The sequence below is a fragment of the Plectropomus leopardus genome, chromosome 14 (assembly GCF_026936395.1).
Source record: "Plectropomus leopardus strain MGB_pleo_1.0 chromosome 14, ASM2693639v1, whole genome shotgun sequence".
NCBI classification, from domain to species: Eukaryota; Metazoa; Chordata; class Actinopteri; order Perciformes; family Serranidae; genus Plectropomus; species Plectropomus leopardus.
In genome coordinates, this window is record NC_142189.1 from 20,815,866 (window position 1) to 20,831,802 (window position 15,937).

At 41.9% G+C, this 15,937-nt stretch overlaps 2 protein-coding genes across 2 annotated transcripts in view; one reads left to right on the forward strand and one right to left on the reverse strand.

Annotated features, from left to right (window-relative positions):
* fsip1 (fibrous sheath interacting protein 1) overlaps window positions 1-2,648 on the forward strand; it is a 38,640-nt gene extending 35,992 nt beyond the window's left edge. Inside the window, exon 10 of the mRNA XM_042500789.2 lies at window positions 1,039-2,648. Coding sequence (XP_042356723.2) covers window positions 1,039-1,173 — 135 coding nt within the window. The 3' untranslated portion in view covers window positions 1,174-2,648. The remainder of the gene's footprint in view (window positions 1-1,038) is intronic.
* Window positions 2,649-6,740: 4,092 nt separating this feature from the next.
* thbs1a (thrombospondin 1a) lies at window positions 6,741-15,545 on the reverse strand. The gene is made up of 22 exons (XM_042500250.2): window positions 15,227-15,545; window positions 15,042-15,125; window positions 14,153-14,712; window positions 13,989-14,067; window positions 13,758-13,847; window positions 13,553-13,662; window positions 13,097-13,222; window positions 12,617-12,713; window positions 12,351-12,524; window positions 12,079-12,255; window positions 11,810-11,983; window positions 11,438-11,718; window positions 11,135-11,353; window positions 10,922-11,029; window positions 10,359-10,518; window positions 10,136-10,254; window positions 9,536-9,770; window positions 9,184-9,411; window positions 8,828-9,099; window positions 8,642-8,739; window positions 8,406-8,545; window positions 6,741-8,309 (listed from the first exon to the last, which is right to left on the reverse strand). The coding sequence occupies exons 2-22, from the start codon at window positions 15,103-15,105 to the stop codon at window positions 8,302-8,304; spliced, it is 3,519 nt and encodes a 1,172-aa protein (XP_042356184.1). The 5' UTR covers window positions 15,106-15,125; window positions 15,227-15,545; the 3' UTR covers window positions 6,741-8,301.
* Window positions 15,546-15,937: the final 392 nt, after the last annotated feature.

Sequence of the window (15,937 nt, forward strand, 5' to 3'; positions counted from 1 at the left end):
CTGTAGTTTTTGGCACCAAGGTTGCCTATTGTTGGTAACACTATTTAAGCTTTATGAACGGCAATGTTATGTTTTCAGCTTGTTCCACTGCCCCAAAATGCCCAAAAGAATAAATGTCTTAAGACTCGCATCAGGACCAGGGACAGGATCAGGAAATCTCATCTTAAAGGCCAGGGACATTCTGTCCAGCGTGACAACAGCTACCAACGCAAGTGCACGCGCTATAAGGAACGATGACAATGAATACTATTCAACCCAGAGATTTGAGGTCTGGCTTTCCTGGAAATGTAGACTTGATATTATTGGAACAAATTGACTATTGGGTTGCAGCTGTCTAAACAAAGTACACTCTCACACCAAGAGATGGCAACTGACTATGAGCACTCATGCGTAGACAAATTTGTCATGTCACACCTTATTATTGTGATCAGGGTATTAAAAGTTTACACAGCCAATAATAACTTGATATCAGAAACCACAGTTGCCAGATAACACATCACTCCCATGAATAGATACTGACATTTATTCAAAGTCTGAACCCTTTCCCTCGTAACCTACTTTTAAAAGGTTGGCTCTTCTACTTGAACTCACATGCACTCTCAGAGAGCAGCCCGTGAGGAGTCTGACTTATCTGGAGAAAAACAACACTTATATCTAACTGGAAGAGTTTGTTCCCGGATGGCTTCCAACGAGGCACAAGGGAAGAGCGTAGCAATATTATTATGAACTGCCACTGTTATCACAGGTCATGCATTAGCTAATATAACATGTTGTCTGGATTTGTCAAGAAATGAGTTTAAGCCCAGTAAAGGATGTTTGGAACAAATTTAGGGAGGATGTTACGAGAATATCAGCAGTTACAATAAAAAATCATCTGTCGTCACGTCTGAAATAATTGGGACATTAAGCCTTGCTGCAGCCAGAGGTCTACTGCACTGGTCTGACTGTTTGTAAAACAGTGGACTTACTGTATGTGTGCACATAATCCTTAACTTTGTATTGAAATCATACGTGCATTATGTTTGTGTGTTTCTTCAGGATGAGTCACCAGACCTCACTGAGGAGCAGTTACTTAGTTTGCTCGAGGAATGTGAGCTGACAGAAGGCGGCGCCCAGGATCTTGAGACGAATGCCAACCCCATGCGACCCCCAAAAAGACACAGATGGGCCTGATCAGTCTGAAGCCCTGCCGTCAGAATGCCTATGAAGATGCATCACTGCTGGTATTGCTTTCAATATTAAGACTTTTTGAACGTCAGAGTGATATTTTAGGACACTGTAAAGCTTTTCAATTTACATACATAGAACTTACCTGTCTCAAATATCAGTCCCTTCAGGATTTTGCAATGTAGTAATTGTAACAATTAATGCAAATTCAGCCAACCCACCTGAAAATTGCGTGACTTTGCAGTTTTTCCAATCAAAATTGCAAGGTCCACCACAACTTCACCGCAAATTTGTCTATTTCAAATGGATAAAATCTCATTTCATTGTAGAGCTGCACTGATCCGCTTAACCCCTCCATGCCCCGCTCTCTCTTCGTTTATCATGAGACTACTGCTGTGCAGCACGTTGTCGTCTCAAGTCATCACATGTTGCTGCTTTGTCAGTGGATATAGTTACCGTGCAGAATCCGGCTCTCAGTGACATCATCATCTCAAGATGGCAACGCCCATATCTCGGATATTTTAACCTCACTTAAGCATAGCGGGGATGAGTTGTCCATCTTTATGTACAGTCTATGGGGTTGTGCACTTATGCCAAAAGCACTGACAGAGTGAATGAGTACAGGCTGGAGTCACACACAGTAACTGAGATAATTGTTAGCATCACACGGCAAATGTTACCTAACAGGTCTGACGACTGAGTCGAGCCATTTAGGTGTCAGTGTGAGCAGCACCATAACAGTGCTGCTGCAGTGTCTGCCTCATGTGTACTGAGGCCTATTCCTCCTGATGATCACTGTCTTTACCATCAGGTTTGCCTGTTTCATCCTCATGGACCTCGCTGTTGCTTTCCAAATCTTTCTGACTGGCTCTGATGTATTACAAAGAAAACTTTGGACCAACAAAGACTTTTTTTTAACTATTATTATTTGTCTTAATTTACAACATCAACTGTGAAAATGTATCCTATCAAGATGTGCCTCATGTGTTATTGTATACGCATTGTTATTGTAAACAAAAAAAATGTTATCATGAATTAAAAAAATAACGTTTAAAAGCATTGCAACATGCATCACAATTAAAAAAAAAAAAAGGTGCCTTGAAAGCAGGCATTTCAGGCTGCAAAAATCACAAAAACAGTCTGGCAGGACTGATATATGTTTCACAGTGTGTCAGCATTGGAATAAAAATGTTCTAACTTTTGGTTATGTTGGCAAACTGAAGATGAGAACTGCTATTTCTATTTATCCTAATTGGTCTTCATGTTTTCAGTATGCAGCTGGATTGTGTCCCATTGTTTTTATTTGTGTTTACGGCCCTGCTTTAGGAAACAGAGCAGCGGGGCCACCCTTTGTATTAACCAAAGTATCATAAATGAGAACAGAAAATTGCTGTCATTAAATCTAATAACCGGGTTTGGTGGCCGCAGAATGTTCTACTGCGCACATAAACACTCAGCTGATAGCGGGTCTGTGGAGTGAAGTCTGAACACTATATTGTATTTACATTAAAGAGATACTTTGCTGTTTTTCAACCAGCTTTGTATCATAACAGTGTGGGTAGTATGTGTAAATGAACTGCGGTAAACTTCCCTTCATTGTGCCAGTGCCCAGATTTCCTAAAAGTTTGCAGGCTCTCGGGCTGTCGCTCAGACTACAGATGTTACCTTTCAGTTCAAAAGAGGACCCAAACCCAAATGCAGCACAGCAAGTAGGCAGGTGGATTAACCCTTTGAAACCTGGATCAACATCTGTTGTTTTGTATTGTGTTTGGATGCCTTTAACGAGCATTTAAACCTTTTAAACCGGAGCAGATTGGTTTGATTTATTTTAAAAAACAGAAAAAAGACAATAAGCAACTTAGCAAGACATGTCCTTAGAACTGTAAGAAATAAGTAAAAGATGACAAGAAAAATGACCAGAAAAAGAAAAGATAATTAATATTATTTGAAAATTAACAAAAAAACTAGGATAAAAAAAACAGTATTCATAATTAGATATTCAGAATTAAGTTATATAAAAAAACAAACAGTTTTTTAGCACTTCTTTTCAGGTAAATTTTTGTTTGATTTTGACTTTTTTTTGTTTTGCACAGGTAATTTTCTTGTAATTTTAACTAATTTCTTGTCATTATTTTGTGTCGTTTCTTGTATTTATTTCTTTGCATTTCACGTCTTCTTTGTCATTTATTTGTATTTATTGCCTTCCTTCCATGTTTTTGAAGGAAATCAGGTCAGTTTTCTCAGGTTTCAAAGAGTTAAACAAAAAAGCAAGCTTTACTGTAGCTGGTAAAATACATCCAAAACAGGCGGACAATAAAACTGAAGATACAAGTGGATGTAATTAAAAGTACAAAAGAAAGAGACACTAAAACTAAACTGAGAACAAACGAAGATGATACAATGAACATGAGGAAGCAATCCAACAACAAACACAGGCAGGGAAAATGAACAAATGAACCATGTCCAAAGACAAACGGACAGAGGGAAAGACAGATATATATACACAGAGAGCCAATCACAAGAACAACACACAGCTGGAGCAGGCGGGCACAGGCAAAAAGAGGGAAACAGGGATTGTCTCCATTGACAATGAAGACAACGAGGGTGTGGTAGTTAACCCTATGGTGGAGCAATCAAGACTAATACAAGACAGGTGAAAAGTCTGAGACAGGGACTCACTAATGAGAGTGACACAAAGCAGGAGTGTATGAAAACAGCCAGGAAACAGACAAAAGTAGAAAGTAAGAGAAGACATGGCACATGAGGAGAGTGACCTTCAAAACAAACCGGAAACAAATTACAACTAAACCCTATGACCATGAAAACAGATTGTACTTACCCGCCACTGACACAGTGAGTTTCCTGAGGAGTGCCTGGTGTTTCCACCTGGGAAAAAAACACTTTGGAGGACAGAGCCCCTTACTCTGCCACTGATTGGCTTACCCTGACATTCTTACCCTAACCAATCCCAGTCCTCGTGCCTAAACCTAACCAATCCAACCAACAAAGGCAACAAGAGCTAGAGGCTCACAGGGAGAGTAGGGCGGGTCATTCCTTCACTATCCTAGGATTCACAAATTTGCTTCCTCTATTTTTAAAAAAGCAGGTTTAAAAAACTATAAACCAAGATTCTGTAATTGTGTTGCCTATTTATCCTGTCAAATGTTGACATATTTTAGTGCACAGTTTGGGTGTGATTTGAGATCACTTGTTACTAGCTGTCTGTCATATTGTTTCCTGGGTCAAGACAGCTAAGCTTGTATTACGTCACCCACCAGCGAGAACATTTATTAGCCTGCTGTGATGCAGTGCATACTGGTAGTTGTAGGTTTCCTACCTCTTCAGTCAAAGCAAATGCCACAGCCTTTTTTCTCTGTTTTCTCTGGTCATGTAGCACCAATTTCAAAAGTATTTGCGTCTCTCTACAGCATAGACAGCCTAGTTTTATGAAAAGACCATTTTTTGGTAATGTGTAGCTGTTTGTGAGGACAGAGAGATGATGGTTGCACGGGAATGATAATCAGATCCCCTTCAGCATTCCTGTCATTCCTGCCTCTAAAGGTGATCTCCCTCACAGCGCGTCAGATTAGTAGGATCCTCTGAAACTTGACCCCGTGTGTCCTCTTCCGAGCTTAATTTTCATTAAAAAAAGATTCCACTGACAAACCTTCGAGAATTATGCTTTCTGTTTGAAAGATTTGTGGAGCTGTTAATACCTGTTTGCTCCTGCTTGCACAGCGTGAGTAGCAAGTCTGCACCTGGCTGACCTCAGCCAAGAGGTCCTGCCTTTCCTCTCACCCTCCACTGGACACCTACAGGCCTGTTCGCCTCACTCTTCACCTCGCCCATGCATTCTGACCCCGGCTAAATGGCAGGATTTATCTCACATTCCTCTGCACTGAAAACTCGCCAGCCAGGTGAGCCTCCAAGGTCAAACCTCAACAACAGCCCTGCTATCAGTGAAACCCGCAGGGCTATCTGTGCGGGGATCTAACACTCACCTCACAGCTCCAAAAGAGCACACGCAAGCACTTTTCAGACTGATCGTACTAGATTAGACTTATTTTAGACTTATTTTATACATACATGTGCAGCATATAAATAATCTGCACTTTTTACAAACACAATTCACGTCTTTAAGACAATATATCTTCAGTAGGGAAGATATACTGCTCATTTGGGGTAATGGAAACACAGTGAGCTCAGTGTGGTAAGAATGAGGTCACCTCTAATGTAAAGAGACCTGCGGCATACTGAGACTGTCTGGGTTTTCTGGCGTGACCCTCACTGGTAAGTTAGATTACAGCTTTGTCAGGCCCCGTGACACATCTAAATGAGTGAATTCTGCTTGTTGGTGTTATATGGGTGCAAGTTCTCGAGCTGCAGATCCAGTCGATGGATATCTTATCTACTTTGACAAGTTTTATTAAGACATTTATGAAAAACTGTGGAATTTCAATGCACATTCTTGCTGGCAAGACTGGACCGCAGACTTAAGTTTACATCCCAAAAGAGAATCTATCACCCAAGAGCGCAAAATTCCTTATGTCTGTATCTCACACAGAGTGTTTGAAGGTGTAAGGAAATGCCTGTGTAATGTGTAATCAGATCTGTATGGATGAGCTGGGTAAGTGGGTTATACTTCATGTTGAGTTTTCCTGCTGTTGACTCCCAAGGATACTCCCTTTCTCCAAGGCTTCAGCAGACTCAACTAATGGATTCCAGTCACAGCAACACAGCGTGGCTCATCTCCTTTTGCTTTTTTAGGGAGAAGACCTCATCGGAGCAGATATGAAGTCCAAATATCACTGACAAAGAAGCCTTGAGACTATTTAACCCTTTGAAACCTGAGCAAATTGGCTTGATTTCTTTCAAAAACATGGAAAGATAAACAAGAAATTACCACAAAAAATGAGTAAGAAATTAGTAAAAAGGTTACAAGAAATTTACCTGAAATAAGCATAAGGAAATGACCTGAGAGAGTACTAAAACAATAAATAATAACAATAATTTTTGTGACCTTGTTTTAAACACATAATTTTAATAAATAACAATATAGTTTTCTTGATATTTTTCCCTATTTATTTGATAATTTTCTAAGGACCCTCTTTGCTCACTCTGTATTTAAAAAAAAAAATCAGATCATTGTCTGGTCACCCTTTACATTTTGTTCTTTTGCTATTTGCAGGACATTTCCTTTCTTGCCAAATTGCTGATTTTTTTCTTTTTTTTTTGCTGGGCTTTTGAAAAAAATTAAACCAACAATGCTCTGATTTCAAAGGTTTAAATGCTTGTGAAAGGCGTTTGAATGAAGCACAAGGAAACTCATGTTGACTTGAGGTTTTTGTTTTTGTTTTCGTTTGCAACTGTTTGTTTGCCCAAAAAGACACCAAATGACCAAGACACATTTTTTTTCCTGAAGTGTTTATTGTTCACTTGACATTACAAAATACCAGGTAGGAGTATAAACAGCACTTTGGGTAGAAACTATAATACAAAGTTTATAGAAAAGCTTCACTAATAATAAAAAAAAAGACACATACAAAAAAACAAAAATAACAAAGACATCCTCATGTCAGTGTGCAAATAAGTTTATACAGACAGAAACGCTTCCATATGAGGCTACGCTTCTAGATAAATTATTTAAATAGCATATATCTACACAAATGAAATAACCTCAACATAAAACAAACATAATAATTTATCAAAAAATGCACAGGAAATATATATATATAGCAAAACATAGTCAAGACAACATTTCTTTTATCCTTTACGTTCCTGTTGGTCTTCTACAAAAATATCTTATGTACAGCATATAAATGATAATAAAGTCTTGCTGAAAAAAAAAGAAGAAGCCAACCAATTTATACTCTCTTGATAAGACAAATGATTCTTGTGTATTGCTGGCCTCAATACAAAAAGAATTAATGAGGTAATATTTGTACATAAAGGGTTTCCTTTGATTTTTCCCTTGTCAGCAATGTACACACAAGCTCAGGCACACCCGTCATGCACACTGTGCAGAAGCAGAATATTCAGAGATGCTATAAGTGTTGCCTATCTTTTACTTTTTTACTGTTTTGGTCAAACACCATAATCTTGGCATTATTGGGTATTTTAGTTAATTGGAATCATTTTCCGACATCTTTATAAGATGCAAAAAGGGCAAGAATTAAAGCCTCTGTGATAAAAAAGTAAACACAAACAACCATACTTATAATGGTTACCTCGTGACAGGAAATAGACTGGCCCTAACTGTTTATGTCCCCTGACACGATCAGTAAAGATGAGAGATATGACCATGATATATGCTAATTACTGTTCCAAAGCAGTGTTCAGTGCGCCTGCTTCGGGGCCCTGTGCTGTCCTGAATTTTGTGCTCTCCTCGTTTCTTCTAGTGCTCTTTCCTGAGAAGACGAATATTTTGGGCCAGCCCTAAGCGTCGGATAAATATGAGACCTCGTACATAAAGGTCTGCATAAAAGTGGGGTGAGGGGTAACTAAAAAAATGTTGAAAAACTTGTTGTCTTCATAACTATATTTTTTGGGTGGCACATATGCACAAACACACAAACAACATTCACTCTCTTTGATAGTAAGTCAGTCCATACTGTCCATGGTCCCTCAACAGTTCCTTCAAAGGGTCAATGACCCCGGCCTAAGAAAGTTCTCCTACTGCTTTCTTCATACTGAAACAAGCATCTTTGAGTCCACAGCAGATGTATATTAATGCTCAAAAATATTAGTTATAAAAAATAAAAATAAAAACATGGAACACTCTTCCCTTTGGTCCCTCCTCCACAGAGGAATACCGCCAACAGTTCAGGTGTGCAAAGCAATAAAATGCAGCCCCCTACTTCAAAGCAGATCAGAGCAACAAAGTGAGAGAGGCTAGTTTCTTCTGAGCAGAGCTGCGCTCACAATTTGAGTTTGGTGCAGTGGTCCAGAATCATCATTGAACTTTCATTTTGGCTTAAAGTCCTGAGGTTAGTTTACCTCATTGTTAGCTCACTTGCTCGTCATTCCTCCAATGTGCAGTTCTCAAAAGAAAAAAAGTTAAAAGAGATATCAATCCAGGTCTCGTATTATATATTCATACTGATGGACATTCTTCTGGAAGGCTTTGTGGTCAAATTATGTATCTGGAAGAAATTCAAGAAAGAAAACACGTCACAAATAAAGTCTAAGGTGATTAAACAGTTATTTCTGAAATATGAAATCATCGCTCATGTGCTCACCTCTGCATTCGTATTTGAGGTCTGAGAAGTAAACCATCTCCTGAGAGAAGACGTACAAGCCTAATCGACCACCAGCGTAGGTCTTGTCGTAGATGTTTCCAGAATCAGCCATGATTCTCTTGCCTTCATACATGACGACTCTAAAAAAAAAATCAAATATAATTGCATGAGCTCCTTGCCATTTTAATATATATTGTGCAGGTTGTAACTGAATGCTTCTGAGGTTTTAAACTCACCTAATGAGTCCACTCTTGGGTCTGTGGGTCAGATGCCATCTGTAGGCGGTAAAGTCCTTCCAGCCAATGTTCTTGGGGTCGTGCCACAGAGTGCGCACCTAAAAGGATGAATTTCGACGGTTAAAATGAGAAAAGCTCAAAACACTGTGCTGAGTGACCTTTCAGAGTCAAAGCATCCACTCTCACCTGTCCTGGAGTGTCTCCGGTGTGCCACAGGGCATTCCTCAGATGCTCACCAGGCCCGGTGGTGGAGTTGACCACTTTGATTGACAGGCCAGAGTAGCCTTGAGCTCTTGTAGGTGTGTGGGACCAGTAGGTTTGTGTGATCTGTTTCCACATTACTGTGTAGAAGCGTGAGCTGGACTGGTAGCCAAAAACAAACCCGGCGTAGTCATCGTCTCTGTCCGTGTTGATGAAGAACGTTCCACTGAAATCCACCGCGCTGAACTCATCGTAACCTGAATTAAGATAAGAGACAGTTTAGACACAATTCGCCCCCATTTGTGTCCATGTAGCGAGATGTCTGTCTGTGTGCTACATACCAACAGCAATGCCAGGATCGCAGTTGACGGTCTGCACCAACTCCTTGCCCTGGTGCCGGACTACCCAGTTGGGATCAATCTGGGAGGTGCCCTTGGGATCCAGAGGAACCATCTGGAATCTGCGGAAGTCTGTTTCACTGATGGCAAAGTTCTCTGGGCACACATCGTAGATGTCAAGAACATTGTCTTGGTCAAAATCATCTTTGCATATATCACCACGGCCATCACCTGTAAGAAAAACATAGACATATGTCAAAACTAAACCCAAAATTAATCAGTTGTCAATCAAGTGACAAACGGTAACGATCTATCAGAAGACCACATATGACACAATGTTGAAAGACTGACTCACCATCAGAGTCCAGCTGATCAGGGTTATATGCCAGCCTACAATTGTCTTTGTCATCAGGAATGCCGTCGTTGTCATCATCATGGTCACAGGCGTCACCCTTGCCATCCTTGTCATGGTCTGCCTGGTTGGCGTTGGGTATGTAGGGGCAGTTGTCCAAGTTGTTCTGGTGACCGTCCTCGTCAATGTCCTGGTTGTTGTCACACTTGTCTCCTACGCGATCCGAGTCAGAGTCGATCTGTAGGAGATCAGAATTCCTTTATGGTGAGATTTCCCTCGCGCACTATAAGACTCTTGTCCTCGCTTCAGATAAATCCCTTCACTGTTTCTCGCCAGCCTCAATATGAGAGGTGCGACTGATTTAAATGTAGCCCCTTGTTTTCAGGTATGCAAGCAATGTCCCTTCAGACAAGTGTCCAGTGTCCTTGCACCTCAGAAATTACATATTCATATTTGTTCCAAAGGTGGATGAATAGAGCGAGGGAGCAAAGCTGTCACATTCCTCTCTTTTATTAAAGCAGGTGCGATTTGTGGTTCACTGGGAGCTTCTACATAGTTACATGACAGATCAAGCTATGCTGGAAAGATTTCATATGACGTTACCTGATCAGGGTTGTGCTCCAGAGGACAGTTATCACAATGGTCTCCAACTCCGTCCCTGTCGGTATCTCTCTGGTCCACATTGTAAACATATGGACAGTTGTCGTTCTCATTCAAGATACCTGTTGAGTCAAAACATACTCATCTTCAGGACTGTTCAAATGCTTTTAGAGGCTGATAAAGGTCATTAAAGATAACTTGGATGCAATTTAAAGAAACCACTTACCATCGCCATCAATATCAACAGCACAGGCATCACCCTCGCCATTGTTGTCAGTGTCGGTTTGGTCAGTGTTAGCCTCGAACACACAGTTGTCACAGCGGTCGCCAACGTCATCTCTGTCTGCATCATACTGGGCAGGGTTGTACACTCTTGGGCAGTTGTCCTGAATTAATAGAGAAACATCAAAAGCACAATTAAATTAGTAAAATGGGTCATTACTTACAGGAATTATATTTATAGGAATGAAACTCTGCTTTTCATGGCTTGTTTTTCTCCAACTTTTGCTGGAATGTGATATTCCACCGCGAGTGAGCTGGTAATTTATACCACAGCATTTTTCTTGCCCAACTTTCCAAATCCACATAAAGAATTATGGGCAACAAGCCACCTCGTCCTCTATCCTAGCTTTATTCTATGCTACTTGTTTTCCACTCTCTGGTAAAAGCACACACAAGGAGACTTTACATTCCTACTGCCTAAAGAAAGGATGGCTGCTGCTGATTGCTATGTCTGGTCTGTGAGGAAAGCAGTCCTCTGGGCTAAAATAAACTGCTGTGATGACTCACCCTATCATCGGGGATCCCATCATTGTCATCATCATGGTCACATTCATCACCCAGGCCATCTTTGTCGTGATCTTCCTGGCCAGAGTTAGGAAGGTTGGGGCAGTTATCCTGTAAAGGAACAAAGAGGCGGTTAAAGAGGCAATCATCACAATAATAGGCTGCAGATGGGTAATAATGGCCTTTTGGATTTCTGTCCATGTGGGGTCTGGCTACCTTCTTGCAGTGATAGGTGGCGTTTGCCACACAGATGAGGTCAGTGTTGGGCCAACCATCCAGGTCACTGTCCTCTCCGCAGATATGGCCATTCCCAGCATACCCTGGCTTGCACTCGCAACGGAACATGGACTCGGAGAAGACGCCCAAGTAGATGCAGTTTGCATTTTTATGGCAGTCGTGGCTGCCATCTTGGCAAGGGTTACGAGGTTTGCAAACCTAAAGAAAATTACAGAGAATTAAAAAAAATACAAGCAGCAAGCCTACAAGCCACATGCACAAGGAGTAAGTAATAACTCAAACCTGTTTTTTAGCAGTTGCCTGTTCCACTCCTCTTCCAAATGGCTGAGGACCGGAGAAACGTGCAGGGCAGGGGAGGCAGTTGTAGCCCGGCTCTGTGTTCTCACAGCGATGGACTCCGTTGTGTGTGTGGCAAGCATCGGGAACTTCTTTACATTCGTCAATGTCTTTGCAGGTGATGCCGTTCCCAGTGTAGCCAAGTGGGCACTTGCCGCACTTGAAAGAGCCATCGGGGAAGCTGGTGCACTTTGCGCCAGGGAAGCAGGGGTTTGAGAGACAACCATCTGTAGGGAGAAAGAACTGATACTTAAAAACGGTGATCTGTATTGAATAATGGCTTATTTTATTTATATTTATCAAATTTTAAATACGTACCAATAGGGCAATCCTGTTTGTTGCACACTTGAGACATAGTCGCATCACCAACACAATCCTTTCCTCCATATTTGGGGACGGGGTCGGAGCAGAGACGTTTGCGGTTCTGGACTCCACCACCGCATGTAACAGTGCAGGTGTCCCATGGTGACCAAGGACCCCAGCCTCCATTGACTAAAAAGCATCATAAAAACAACATTAAGTATGATCCGTTGAATTCATACACTCTAAGATACTGTCTAAACTTTGCTGATAAAAATTTAACTCACTAGGGCAGGGTGATTTTTGGCAGATTTCAGTTTGACGTCCTTCTCCCTGGCAGTCTCTACCACCCAACTGGGGTGTGGGAGAGTTGCAGAGGCGTATCCGGGTGATGACCCCCTCACCGCAAGTCACAGAGCAAGAAGACCACGGAGACCAGTGGCTCCAACCGCCATCCTGTTTGACTGTGGGCAAGGCATACACAATTAATTCATCATGCTGTCGAAATGGAAAATATTTATGATCACAATGGCCATGTCAAAAGTGCTGAGTGACTTACAGCGTTTGTCACATTCCTGGGGGTAGCAGTCACGGGTCTGGACAGAGGTGCCCTCACAGTTGCTGTTGATGCGATCACAGGAGCGTCCGCGCTGCTGGATGCCGCGACCACAAGTCACAGAACAATGGGTCCAGTCAGACCAGGCGGACCAGCCATCCTCTGCGTAGTCGCTCGCTGTAACAGGAAAGAGAGGATCGTTACCTTTGGGATTAGACATCTAGAAGGAGGTAAAGAAAACTTATGAGCAGATTTAAAGAGAAGCTTACGTGGTCCACAGCGAGGGCAGCACTCTCCATCAGGTACGGTGGCGTTAGCACATGGGATCAGAGGGCAGGAGATTTTGCGACAAATGGTAGCAGAGTTCTGGGTGGAGGAACAGTCGAATTAGTACAAGAATAATGAGTGAGCATTGCTGGTGCTGTTCCAAGTTTAATTGCCACATTTCACAATGGAGTGATCTTTTTAAAGGACATGACACTCCTGCTGTGTTCATTAAAAAAACCATAATCCTAACCAACACTTTATGACTAACACCTAACTAATTACATGACCTTCACTAGAGGTTGCTGGTGGGGAAAATGCCCCCATGCTGCTTTGTTGCTAGTTGAGAAGAAGTGTTGACGGCTTTCAGACAGTGCTAACACTATTATCACTTCATTACAGCAGGGATACAGGAAACACGGCGATGTCTGCTGATCCCTGGCTTCTTTAAAAGGCTGCATTCCAGCAGGTGTGATGACAATTACCTGGCAGGTGCACTCGGTGCAGCCGTCAACGGTCCATTCCTCTTTGTCCTTGTGCACGATGCCGTTGTGGATGCAGATCCCACTGTGGATGTTCATTTGAGTTTTCAGCAGTGTACTGTCCTCAGACTGGAGGAAAAAAGAGAGAAACAGAGAAAGAGAACTGCTCAGGATGGAGGATGGAAAACTTACACTTTGCCAAAGTTCCAATACAAATGAATCACCGACCGACACCGTGATTAAAACATTGCTTGACTCTAGCGAAGCAGTGCAAACGCGACCGACAGCCAGACATATTTGTGTATTCACATGGGTCTCATTAAGAACTTGGCCGGGGGAGTGCCATTACAGTGACAAGTGGCTACGCACTGGGAATGCGTTGACTGGAAGCGGAGACGGAGAGGAAAGGAGGGAGTGAATGATGACAAAAAGCAGACCCTGGTGGCCCTTGGAGCTTACCACTTTGCGGAGCTCGTTTGACAGCTGTTTAACGACCACGCCGAGTCCCTTGAGCTCCTTAAACATGCCTGCGATGTCCTCACAGGAGAAGCCACAGACAGTTTGCAGGTCTGAATAAAGGAAAGAAGATGCCAATGAGTTTCTTCACCTCTTACAGATTACTACTGAGACAGAGAGTTGTCTCTTTAGGGAGGGGAGGTCTCACCTTTGGCTTTGTGGCCGGTGTAATCAGTCCTAATAGCAGGGCTGGAGCCATTAACTGGGTTGTCCAGGGTCATGACATCAGTTAAGGTAGCTGCAGGGGGGAAAGAGGACAGAAGACAAATTAATCTCTACTCACCGGCGCACACTATGATAGGATGACATATTTTGCAGCTGAATAAGATCCACACAGTTAAGGAAAATTTATATATTTGATCTTTTTTTGCAGACTTACCTCCATTCTGACATCCCTTATTTCTCAATATGGCATTAAGAGTGGTCCCAAAGACAAAGCGCACATTCTGAAGCACTCCCTGAAGGACAATAAATACCAGTTAAGAGACTTAGTTGTATTCAAAGTTTATTTTCTTACAACACACAAAATATCTGTGAGCTTACCATGAATCTGTCCCTCACAGCACCCTTTCCAATCCTGAGCTTGGCGATGTCCGCCACCTCCTGGGACAGCACTCTCTGGATCGGCAAATCCATCTCCGACACATTGATCTCCTCACAGCCGACATAAAGCTGCACCCGGTCATCCTGAACGAAAAGTGTGATGTTCTTCCAGTGTCCGGTGGCCAAATCAGCATCTTCGATGGACACGACCTGCTGCTGGTTCGAAGTGGAGTAGACCACATCCAGAGTATTCGCCTTCCCATTGGAGATGATCTCGAAAACAGGTCCGGATCCATCCTTCTTCTCAATGGTCAGGAGGCTGCCCCTGGTTTTCTTGAATTGCTTCAGGTTGACAAGGAGGAGGAAGCCCCTCTCAGCCTGGATGGAGTCGAGGAGGTCCCTCAGGTAGGTGTCGGGGACTTGGGGGATCAGGTCTGCGTTCAGGATCTTATATGCAGGGCTGTAAGGATCTGCACCTTTGACCAAACTCACACCGTTGTGTCTCTTGTTTACCCGGGCCAGCTCAAATAAGTCAAACACACTGTCATCATCCCGACTCTCTGTGGTTAAAGAAAAAAAAAAAGCATTGTTGAGTTTTTTTCTCTCATAATGACAGTGAGAATGAAAATGGGGAAAACAAAGACACCACAGAAGCAATAAGCTGTATTCACAAGAATTTTGCAACAGAAAAACATTATGAAACTATGACTTTATTACAGAATGTTATTAAAATATTATAATGAGTGAGTATCAAAACTTAAGTTAGAGTCTCTGTAGGAAGGATTACTTTAAATATGGAAATACTTTTAAAGTTTTTACAGGTAAAAAAAAAAAAAAGGACCACAGATAATATTTTTCTATATTTTTCTATATTATCTTATATTCTCACCTGCCAATCTTGCGCCTTCACAGCTCCAAAGCATCAACAGCAAAAAGATGCCACACAGCATCATGTCGAAATCTGAAGTGATCCCTGAATGCAACCAGGAATAACAAACACGCCGTTACGGGACACATCTACTACATTTTGCCATACATAAATAATGAGAATATTAAAAAACATAGTCTACAAACCTTTAAAATGAAAATTCCCTCCGAAAAATATTTTTTTAAAAAGTCCTCGCTTTTCCGATTATTTATCCTCTTCCTCTCAGCAATTGTAGCAGCTCATAAGTTTTGTGTAAAGTCGCAAAGTCTCTCTGAGCTCCTGTCCGGGATTTATCCGGTGCTTGGACTTTATTCTACTGCCTTATCCTGCCGACACAAGTGCTATTTAAACAGTTAGAGGACATTCCTGAGGTCCCGCCTGGACCAATGAGCTGAGAGGGACGGACTTGTTTTCTTACCTCACAGCCAGTCAGAGGAACATCCGAGACGCACACACAGAGAGGAAAAAATGCATTCCTGAGCTGAATTTCCATCACCGGGCAAATATTTCATACACGCTCCGCAGCCAAGATTTGGTCGTTTCCGGTCTCATAAAAAGTTTAATTATTCGGCAAATAGTCTTCATTTTATTTAGCTGTCGTTTTACTTAAAAATATATAGATTTATTTTTCATATGATCCAAAGTAAGTGGGCCAATTAATTCAGTAAGCTGGTAACACAAAACCAGTTATGAGTGGATTTAAAAGACATATAAAACATTAAATTATATTCCATCACCTACAGTCATGTATTAATTTCATCTAATATTTATGACAGGCGACAGGAGGATTTTTTACTGCTTTTTGTGTGCGTCTCATTTTGCTATTCCTAGTCTGGCCACCAGGGGACTCAGTGAGT